The sequence below is a fragment of the Thunnus maccoyii genome, chromosome 3 (assembly GCF_910596095.1).
Source record: "Thunnus maccoyii chromosome 3, fThuMac1.1, whole genome shotgun sequence".
Taxonomy (NCBI): domain Eukaryota; kingdom Metazoa; phylum Chordata; class Actinopteri; order Scombriformes; family Scombridae; genus Thunnus; species Thunnus maccoyii.
This window is the reverse complement of record NC_056535.1, coordinates 11,539,788-11,551,102: the sequence shown is the minus strand read 5'-3', so window position 1 is coordinate 11,551,102 and position 11,315 is coordinate 11,539,788. Positions and strand designations below refer to the sequence as shown.

Sequence of the window (11,315 nt, the reverse complement as noted above, 5' to 3'; positions counted from 1 at the left end):
AGTTTTGAGGGTTAAACTCATATTAAATGATACCTAACTTAAACTTAAACTTTGATTGTTGCACATTTAGCAATGAATATACATAATAATAATACATAATAATTATTTCCATATAGTTATATGGAAATAATTAAGATTTGAAAACTGATTTTTAGGGCCTTTAAGATCTTCATCTTCCGTGCACCATGGAAATAGCAGAAATTGTGCCATAAATACCTACTCTACAAACAAAAATTTGCCATCAGGATCATTTGAAAGATGCTATGACTCCATAACATTTCCACACAACAAAAGACACTTGTGACAGATATCTTCTGTGCCTTCAACCAGTGTTTCGTCTATGCTGCCCTGTCTGTTCACAGCTCCTGTGTCTCTGGTGCCTGTACCTCTAAGACCAGGGGTGCGCCCTTGGTTTTGTTTTTTGTCTCTGCCCTGAAATAATCCATGCCACTGGGGTCCAAAAATACAAATGAACTCTTCAATATTCAGAAAAGGTACTGTTGCCTTCTCATCAGAGCTCTCTCACCTCAAACAAAGTTCAAACCACATGTTCAAGTATGATCCTGTGTTTTGTGAAATACTGCCTAAAGAGAGATGGTGATAATTAAATGCCTGGTTTAAAAAGTGAAAATCTACAAACAAAAGGGATGTAAAGACGAAGTAAATGTTCGGGGAGGACATTGTCACATGCAGTCTCATAGTTTAAGTTGTGTTTTCATCTGTTTGGAACTATGATAATTAAACGATGACGTACAACAAAGAAAGAGCGGTGCACGATGCAGCAGAGTCTCTGACTCTTGTATACTCTTTGTAGTGAACTGTGTTAACAGCACTCAAACATCACATCACACTGTTGAGGGTGATGATTTTCATGTATCAGCATGTTATGTACTTCTGTGAGGTGCCAGCAGTGGTAAACAGAGTCTGATCTCTCACACTTCATCTCAGGGCAGGGTCCTGGATGAAGGCCAGTGGGGTTAGTGATCCTCTCCCCTCTCTCACCTCTCTCATGCTCCCTCTCTCCCTACAAAGTCAATTTTTTATGGCTTATAAAGGACTACCAACACACAACACATCAGACTTTTAAACCTCTGGCTTTAAATCTTTTCTGGTTAAAGTTGGATTTAAACTCCTCCATTGCTTTCGTGACTTTTCACCTTCTCTAATTTGGGTGTTTTGTCTTCCTCTGTGACTGTGTTAAATTGCTGGCGGGTATAATGGCTCTAGGAGTGTTCAATTCGCAAGGGAAAAGCTCCCTGAGTGGGAGCACATCTTTTGACCATAGTTCTATAGAGGAACAGGAACCTCCACCTCCACTCCGTAGCTACCTTTGTTTGACTATATTCACCTGCTTTTGTCCTGCGCACCCTGTCAACATCGTGGCCCTGGTCTTCTCTATCATGGTAAGCATGGACTGTTTATTTTGGCTAAGCTGATATATCACAATGTAACAGTGTGTATCTTTAGGTAGAAAATGTCAGCAAGAATAAACATTTCTTGTGTTTTCAGAGGGTTTATAGTTACAAAGTGTTCTGACATGTTGTGCTATGAGTGAACATGTTGGACACTACGATGTAACCCAGTCACACACAGCTGCTCTGCCCATCAAACAAACCTACGTCTTCCTTTTTGGAAAATGAAACAGGATTTCCATGTTGCACACTGATGATATAAACATTAGGTTAGTGGCCAAACCACAGACTAGACTGTTAGCAGTGTATTCTGTTACCAGACTGTCTGTAGTTTTAATAATATTCAAAAGAACACACAATTTAACCATTAAACCATGTGACAAAACCAGTTAGTGTTTGCTGCCACAACTGTTAGAAAGATTCAGATGATACTTTAAAGTTTCCAAAATTTGGTTATTTTAAAAGTTTTACAGTGGTTTCTTCTTCCAGTCTAGGAACAGCTATTATGACGGTGACTACGATGGCTCCCGACGGCTTGGCAAGAACGCCCTCTATGTTGCTATTGCCTCCATCATCATCGGCCTCCTCGTCGTTGCCATCACCTGCATCGTGCATTTTACCACCGTAAGGCTTTCTTTCTTTTGCATGGTCGCTCACTTTCCCCTCACAGATTTATCTGGGGATCGAACCACCAACCTTTTCTGTAACCTTCTCTCTCATCCCAATGGTATTATCTTTCAGAAGTAGAACCTTTTGCTACAAAGCTGATTCTTTCCTGTTGTGAACAAGGTTGTGCCTCTTTGGTATTTTTCTTAAGAGGATAAAAGTGTTTTAAGTAATTTCCCAATAATCCTTATTTTGAGAAGAGTTGATAGTTCCTCCTGTTTTCTGCCATTAAACAATCTTTCCTTGTGCTGCAAAGCAAAGCAGCAATTTTGTGCTAAATTTGCCAATGTTACATGTACTATTATTATTATTAATTTTTATGCAATATACTGTATGTACCCAAGACTCCCTGGAAAGCAGCATTGATATTGAGTAGATTATCCTGGTGAAATAAAGTAATTTGGAATAAAATGCAGTGCAGAGGTGGAAAAGAGAGCAAAAGAGAGGGTTAAAGGGTGGCATACACACTAACATACTTATGAAGACTTTATAATTATAATTAACTTACAATTATGTTGGACAAATGACCTCAAACATTCTGTTTCTATTGACAGTAAACTGCAAATGATATTTGTGTTACATACATATATTTCTCTTTGTGGTCCAGATGGATTTTTAGCGCTGTAGAAGTGGAGAGAGGGGGGAGAAGACAAATGAGACAAATTTCTCAGAGGACATGATGACATGAGCTTATCTCTGGATGGGCTCAGACGGCTGCTTCAAACCATCTTAAAGGACTCTGACTTTACTCATGTTTACAGTTGTGCGATTCAATTTGTGCATCCTGACTTCTCATATTTCCTGTTCTCCATGCGGACAATCAAGGACTATATGATCTGTTGAATCCATATACATTTCAGTCATTAATTTTAGTGATTCAGAGTTAAACTGGCAGCTTCAACAAATGTGTAGGGAAATCCACAGTTCAGAGCTATTTTTTGTTTTTGCTGTGACCCAGATGTGGAAAAATGTATTTTCACTGTTGTTTTTTTGCTCAATTAAATGCTGCTAAACATATAATAAACTGTCTATAGCTTTATCAGAATACATATTTTATCCATAACTTATTCTGCAGGAGTGAATTTTAAAAAAAGAAACAAACAAAACAACCACTTTTATTTACTGTCATTTGCCTAATATTCTTAAACTTTGTTAGAAATATTAGATGTAGATATCTGTGCTACAACATTTTTATTTGTGATTATGATATTGTGTCTGCCTGTGCTAACAAAACTTATTTTATTAAATATAAATTTATATGTATTTAAAAAACACTTATTTCTCATCTGTGACAAAAGAAATTTATCAAGATTTCAATGTTCTTTGATGACAACAGAAAAATTGTTAATTAGCTTCAAACACATTTTTGGAAATTTTCCTGCTGTACATGAAGAATTACTGTATAAACAAACTTGTCTATCATTCATGTTGTCCTCTACTTTCATTTCTAGCAACATATTTAACACTCACTCAGACCTAATCTTGGTAACTGCAGGAAATATTTCGCTTGTTAGATAATTTCTTCCTTGTTAATGACAGAATGATTCCTGCTGTCATGTTATCTGACTCGTGCCGCGCTGACTGACATGGCGTGGCTCCAGACTGTGCTGAATTTGGCATCAAAGCTATTACCTAAAAGTAAACACATATGAGAAGATCATGTTATGTGTTTATGTGATAGATCAACATACACCCCCCCTACTGTTTTTAATCATTTACACTTTCAATTACAGCATATTTACAGTGAAACTTTCATGCAATTTTGATTTGTTATTATTTTTATTACGGTTACTAGAATTATTTGCAGAAACAGACTAAGCATATTTGAAATGATTCTTTTTCACATTAGTTCCCCTGGAAACCTCCTTGAACCCTGATCGAAAATCTGCAGCGCCGAGAAGTTTTTTGTAGTTTGATATGTAATAGTAGACCAGCAACTAAATATAGCAGATTTCCCCTCCTTGTTGCAGGTTGCCCCATCTGTCATATGTTCAAGCTGAAGTGAATCAGTTGTGAGTTGATTCAAAAGTGGCCTAAAAAGTGGGAGAAGATAAAGTGATGATTCAGATTCAGTTCAAGGAGGAGGGTCTCGATCCCGTTTGTCAGTTTCAATCTAATATCAGAACTCATCTCAGTTTTTTCATTGTCGCTATTGAACAACAACACTTTAAAGCTTTCCACAGCTCTCTGTGCGTTAACAACGTCCTTCATGGACCCTGGCGGTCATACAAATGACACATACTGTGCATGCTGTACACAAAACACAATAAAATGTTGTACTGTCTGTGTCCTCATATTTGATTTGTAGTCAAGCATCTGATATAACAGGCCTGCTGCCAGGTTTCAGCCATTATTCTAATGCACTTGGACAAATCAGTTTTGGCAGTAATCTTGCACCATTAACTCCCATTACTTGAAAGAGAAATACAGCGTGTTTGTAGTGCCACCTCTTTGATGTCACACCAAAGCAAAACTTGAGAGAACAAGAGATGAAAAATGAAATGAGTGCAGGGATTAGGCGACTTGAAAGCACTTAGTAAAATTATCAAGGGATCAAGGTAGACTCTCTGACAGGAAGCTGATTTCTGTACTGAATAATGAGGCTTGTTTGTGTTGTATTTCACACAAATGAAACGAATGAATGAAGTTTTCATTTAGTTTTTTTTTCATGCTACATTACATTACATTACATTCTAGCTTTTATTGCTCTGCACCAGAGTGATGAATTGTAGTCTTTTCCAGCTTGCCTTCACAGCGTCAGCTCACCTGAAGCTGTGCTGTTGTGTTGCTGGCTGCACGACAGCTAATGTGCTTGGAGAGCACTCTGTGACTCACATGAAGTGCTCACAAATAGGCCTCTCAAACCAGCTGCTTCCATTAGCGCCACATAGAGACTCCATGCGAACATATCCCATGACACATTCCTACCAGGGAGCTGCAGTTTGATCCAGTTTGAATAAATGAAAGAGATAACTGTGGGAATGATGCAGAGCGGACAGGGAAACATAAACATGCATTCAGGTACCTGATACACAAGATACTAAAGGTCCCTCAAGATTCACTTTTAGGATTTATTCTACTTTTAACAAGGAAATACTGTTTTTAATAAACTTTGAGATTTCTATTGGATTCTACACCACAGCCATTACAGTAGAATTGTATTGTGACACACGGGAACCAAAAGGAAGCTTGAATACTGATACAAGCTGTTGTTTTGTTTATGCAGTTTGACAGTCATTTGAGAAACTGTCGTCATGTACTTGTAGCTGTCTGCACATTACGTGCTTTTCACTACTTCATAAAGGTGTTGACACAATATTTTGACACCAACGTCTACACCAATATCGCATATGTTGACCCATATCTTTGTCCTATCAAAATGGGGCCCGCTACTGATTATTATAGATGCTAATAACAGTTTCGCTGGATGGTTGTTAAGTGAAATCTGATGAGCATGTTGGCTTATGTAGAATAATTTCATTAGTCATGGTGTGCTGCTGTGCTCATGAAATGCTACTGTAAAAATGGACAAACATAATCAACTTTTATGTTTTAAAATATTTTTAATAATATGAATTTAAGAGATTTCTAACTATAATATGATACTATTAGAGCCCCAATACTTATTTGCAAAAAGTTTGCTTCAATTTAGGATTATAAAAATAGGACAAGACACTATCTCAGGGGTATGAAACTCAAACAGTCTGAGACGTCAGCTGGGTTGAAATGAATAAAATTCTTAAAGTCAAAACCTGCATTTCAACCGTTTTTTGATTTGTTACTATTTCCAACACTTTGCAGAGTCAAATAAGACAGCATAGTCTGTATGCTTGTCTCCAGATGTCTTCCAGTGGCAGCTACGTTTGAACACTTGACGTGACAACACTGACTGATCCTTCTCTCTTAAGCCTATTCCTCAAATCAGGAGGAATAAATTACTTCATAGTGATTATAAAAATGCATGTACTGAGCATCCAGTGATAAGCTGCTGTCTTTTTCTGTTCAGGGGACCAATATGTGGAGCTTCTTACCCACAGGGATCATGACAGGGATCATTTTAAACTCAAGTTGAAACAGTTTTGAAACAGTAGTCATAAAGGACCTGTTAACTAGCTTTAGCTATAATGCTGTGGTATATGGCATTGTTTCCTGCTATATATATGTCCCTATACAAATAAACATTAAATTATAGAAAACAACGGTCAACAAGTTTTCTATTATTATTGATTGTTTCTATATTCAGTGTATTTGGCGTTTAAAGATCCCCTCCACTCATTTATTTAGACGTATAAAAATACTCTGCTTGGAACAATGTGTGTCCAATATGGTTTTTCCACAAAAAAATATATGATTACTATGTTTAAAATCTTTAAATGGCATCTACAAAATCTGTACATCTAAAAAATCCAGAAACTTTCCACTTTCAGCAGATGAATGTGAAAACAACCATTAAGTGTCAAACTCCCATATACATCATTCTGCACAGAGAACCTCAAACATCTAACTGTAGGAACAAGAAGAAAAACATATTTTTGAGAGGAGGGGGACTTTAAATAAGAAATTTGCTTCAGTGTTTGCATATATTCTCTGTAGATGCTTTGGCAAAGTGCAGCTTTTCCTTTATTGTGATATTTTTATGACCTTGAATAATGCATTATACCTATTCACCCTATTGTAGTTGCAGTCTACTATATTTAGAAATCAGTGTATCATAGACAGTAACCTATAAAGAAATGTCCTTTTCTGGCTGTCTGCTGCAATTTGTCCCCTGTATTGAATGACCTTTGAAAACAGGCATGTGATAGAAACCTCATTGTAATAATCTGGGTCATGACAGTGTGGCCAATGAGCATTAGAAAAGTGTGGATATTCAATCTTTGTCATCACAAATTACATCTGTGAACAAATGATATCTCTTAATGACAATGTGATGATGGTTAATAATGTACAGTATGTAGTAATTGTTAATAATGTATGTAGTAATGGCATCGCTATCTATAACACGCTGTGAGTGTGTGAGACAGACTGAGCATGTATTCCTGCTGCCAAGTCAACAACACACCCCTGCCTTCTACCTCACTGACTGAATTACACTTTACACTGAAGATAGCACAGGATGAAACTGAGCACACTGTTTTACATGTGATCTACCAAGACTTTTATAAATTCAAAACGGCATCCTTTCTAAAAAGATTTTTGGGTACTTTATTTCCAAGTTATGCTTAACTTAACATGTGTAGGTGTGTTTCATTCAAGTTCTCTTTGCAGCAGTCACTGATGCCTGTTAAATGTATATTAATCAACAATTGTTCTGTAGTGAGGTGGTTTAATTACAGGTTCACATTTAGTCAGGCTGTGGATTACAGCTCTGACAGACCTTGATGCTGATTCATTCGAGTTTAGATATGATATGACACATGGCTTATGTGTTCTGAAATCCCTGAATAAATCTGCGGGATTTGCATGAGGAATTTTGCCATAATGAAATTCCGTATCAAGCAACGGTTCAAAGGAAATGAATCACAGCTGTCTGAAATAACAAGTAGCTTTTGAAACAAGCACAAAAACAAAATTGTTAGAGTTCAGTTTATGTGACTCAAGTTTTGGTCAGCTCAGACAAAAGTGGTGTAGAATTTCCTACACAGGTGAAAATTATATTTTAGTGTTGGTTTCACAGATGATAGGGACACATCATTATGCACTTCATGCATATTTAAAAAAAGTAACTAAGTAGTTGATGGTGAGCAGCCACAGCAGCGAGTTCAGCTCCTCATTATGTTTCATCTATTCAGAATATATTCAATAAAGAAACAATTTATTCAAGACAGTGGTTTGATAAGCATCTCGAGTTCATAATTTTAAACTATTTTTTGACAGCTCTTTTATACAACGATAAACAATTTAACACTGATTCAGTTACACTTTGATACAACCCTTGGTAATATAAAGCTCATGAAGGAGGTTATTAATTTAGTTGCAAAATGTTTTGCAGCCATTTAAGCTATAGCATCTTTTGATTGTGAAACTATTTGCCATGTTTCAATTAGGAGAAGGTCACAGTTAAAAATCGGTAAATCTTGCTGAGGCCTGAAATACATTTATTTCAACCAGGAGAGACAGTGAATGAAGTAAAGATAATTGTTTATTATAACAGATGATGTAGTGGTAATTAAGTTTTGGTCAGGAAAGTCTTTGGCATTTAGACTCTACAGGGAGATTTTTAATTGAGGGGCCTTATCTGGCATAATCTACTAATCTACTATTATAAATGTAATTATGAGCATGACACAGTAAAATTTAGAGCTTGAGTGATTATAAATGCATGGTGGTGCAGTGGTTGGGACTGTCACCTCACAGCGAGAGGGTTCTGGGTTCAAACCCACTGACTGGCTGGGCCCAGAGAGTGGAATTTGCATGTTCTCCTTGTGCCTGCATGAGTTCTCTCCGGATACTCTGGCTTCCTCCCACAGACCAAAAACATGCAGGTTAGGTTAACTGGTGACTCTAAATTGCCTGTAGGTGTGAATAGTTGTCTGTCTTTATACTATATGTTAGCCCTGTGATTGACTAGCGACCTGTTTCCCTGATCCACCGCGACCCTCTAGAGGATAAGTGGTAAAGAAAATGGATGGATGAATGATTATAAATATGGAAAGTGTACCATAAAGGAATAGACAGAAACAAAACACAGCCAGCAATGACTTGAACAGCTAACAATTTTGAGCTTAGCCAGCAACGGCTAGCGCTCAGGAATGACTTAAAATGATTAGGCTTCAGCGGTAATAAGACATTGATGACCTGAAATTCAGCAATGATTGGACCTGGCCAAAAAAGATCAGCATTGACCTGAAAATGAGTAATTAGAGGATGCAGCTAAATAATAGACGAGACAAAACACAAAACCACCAACCACCAGTTATATGCAATTGCTTACCATAAGCTGTTGAGGCTTTAGAGATCTTTGAGCTTTAATGATTGCAGTGACGCACATGGGAATCATAGGCAGAAGATGACCATTGTCCCAGTTGTTGAAGGGAAGCCGTTGATAGACCTTGCATGGCTGCAGACGTTTCTGCACCTATTCTAAACGGATGACCTGATTAATGCTTTAGGGGTATGTTACATCTCAGAAGAATCTGCTCTAAATGAAAGCTAAACCAAGATTTGCATATGGGATTGTTATCTGGGGTCAGAAAGAGAGGGGCACCAGGGTTAGAGAAAGGCTTATTTTTTAAAAAAAATATTTACACATTGATTTAAAAGGATAGAACTGAGAATCACTTCCAGCTTTAGAGTGTTTAACGAAAAGACTAAAGAAATCTGGGTGCAAAGTTAAATCTGCAAAGGCAACATCTTTAGCTGGATCAAATGAATTTGAAGAAGTGGTAATTTCATCACTCCTTAAAAACCCATGAAAAGCTAATAAAACAGAACAATCCAAGAGAGAGGGAGATAAATGACCATGTCTCAAGAGTGACAAAACATTTTATGCAAGATGGAAAGAGTAATAGGGAGTCTATTATCAATGCTAGAAGGAGAAACTTTTGAAATGCCTTTAAGTAACAGTTTAATGGCTGGATTGGAGAATAGGCTGGGGAAAGATGGATCAAAACATCTAGCATTAAACTAAATTTTCGACCTCAAGCGAGGAGAGATGTTGGCTCCAAAGGGAACATAAGGCCTACCTAGCATAGAAGCAGAGATAGCAGAGGCCAGGGAATGCTGTAGCATGTCTGGGGCATTTACGGTGAAAATGGATGGCTGAGGTGCAGGTGCCGGCATATAAATCAATGGGATTTGAGAGGCAGTAAACACTGCAGAGGAAGATGATGAGGTTTGGGCATTCTCCAGACACTGGAGGCGAGCATCAATTGCATGAATACCATTTACTAGAGACTGGAGAGTTGATGTGAGGGCATTATCTTATGGATGAAGGGCAGCATTTGGTTGATCAGGAAGAGCAGAGCTGGCAGAGACATTCTTACACTTGGCTTGAGGAGCTAGATGATGTGTTTTCTTTGTGCGTTTGCGACCAGGTGCTGCTGTAGGGCCAAGGGTTGCATGGGGGCTCATCCTCAGCTGGTGTTTTGCAAACCACTTCGTTAGCCAAGTCATGAAGCTGCGAGAGCTCCAGACCAGGTGCCGGAGTAATACCCTGAGCTTTTGACATCTCCAGAATTTCTGAACCTGATTCCCCTTGATGAGTAGCAATCCGAGCACTGCGCCGAGTTGCCAATGAGGTAGAAGCCGATTCAGATAAGTCAGCATCGATCAGTTCCGTTTCTGATTCTGACATAAAATAAGATGACAGCCCGAGAATAAGCAGCAAAGCGAATTGTTAACTTGCCATACATGACCTGCACAATGACAGATAAGCATATAACAGCAGCATGAACGCACTAAAGGCAGAAAGAGAAACATATATATAAATGTAGATATATAGATAAATGTGAACAGCTAATGTGAACAGCTGATAGCTAAATTGACAGCCCCAGTCAATGACATCAAGGGAAATTATGAGTGAGCATGCGTGAGATGGCAGTATAAAATGAGAAATATAACTACAGGCCTATGCATACAAAAAATAGTCTTCTTGACTGAACTTTTGCTAAAACTCCATTTGTATGCAGGTCAACATTGAGTTTCTTCAAGTTTTCATCTGAATTCCATTTGCAGTCTCAGACCTGCTGCTGAGCTATAAGTGACATCTCGACTCAAAGAAAGTCATAAACTCACTGGTCAAATGGTGTCATATGAGGACTGCAGCAGACTGGATAAAAAAAACTTTCCTCTGCAGGTCTGAATTCACTGTGAAGTACTTGAAGTCTCTGGATACCCATCATATCCAAGCCAAAGTTTGTCAAAGAAGTTGGTGCAATTTAAGTTGATCTCCCTAAAAACAAACCCCCTGCTGATACTATTTTCTGCAGTATTACCTATCTAAAGTTTGAGCAGCAGTCTAAATCCGGGAGTGAAACGAGTAAAGAAAGGCTTCCCTCTCACATATTTTCAGTTCTATTTTTGGTGATTTTAATAATCATTCCACAGGTGTGTGGAATTTATACTTATGGCAACAGATGACAGATGAAAGTGTTAGAAATCTTATGTCTGGCTGTTACAGGTATGCACAGCTATCCTCTTTCTTTTCCTGGTCCTCTTGCCTCTTTCGCTCTGGGAGGAGCTACTCTTAAGAATATGTCAGTGTGCCGTGAACATGTTATGGGAGCTGAAAGAGAG

At 38.0% G+C, this 11,315-nt stretch overlaps 2 protein-coding genes across 4 annotated transcripts in view; one reads left to right on the top strand and one right to left on the bottom strand.

The window, feature by feature from the left end:
- The first annotated feature begins 1,063 nt into the window (after positions 1–1,063).
- On the top strand, positions 1,064–3,319 carry LOC121890765 (transmembrane protein 233-like). Its single transcript, XM_042403306.1, has 3 exons — positions 1,064–1,403; positions 1,902–2,036; positions 2,686–3,319. The coding sequence occupies exons 1-3, from the start codon at positions 1,218–1,220 to the stop codon at positions 2,695–2,697; spliced, it is 333 nt and encodes a 110-aa protein (XP_042259240.1). The 5' UTR covers positions 1,064–1,217; the 3' UTR covers positions 2,698–3,319.
- A 46-nt stretch (positions 3,320–3,365) lies between these two features.
- Positions 3,366–11,315, bottom strand: part of dnai1.2 (dynein, axonemal, intermediate chain 1, paralog 2) — a 38,358-nt gene continuing 30,408 nt past the window's right edge. For 2 of the 3 annotated variants that reach the window (XR_006093911.1, XM_042403260.1), the window contains one exon: positions 3,366–3,710. The gene's annotated coding sequence lies outside the window, so the exon portion shown is untranslated. Of the gene's footprint in view, positions 3,711–9,012; positions 10,436–11,315 lie in introns of all 3 variants that reach the window. The other variant, XR_006093912.1, reaches the window with a different exon arrangement.

Bases quoted from the DNA above. Each gene is read 5' to 3' on its own strand.
- LOC121890765 (XM_042403306.1), top strand. From the start codon at position 1,218: ATGGCTCTAGGAGTGTTCAATTCGCAAGGGAAAAGCTCCCTGAGTGGG. The intron at 1,404-1,901 runs GTAAGCATGGAC...TTCTTCTTCCAG, and splicing joins CCCTGGTCTTCTCTATCATG to TCTAGGAACAGCTATTATGA.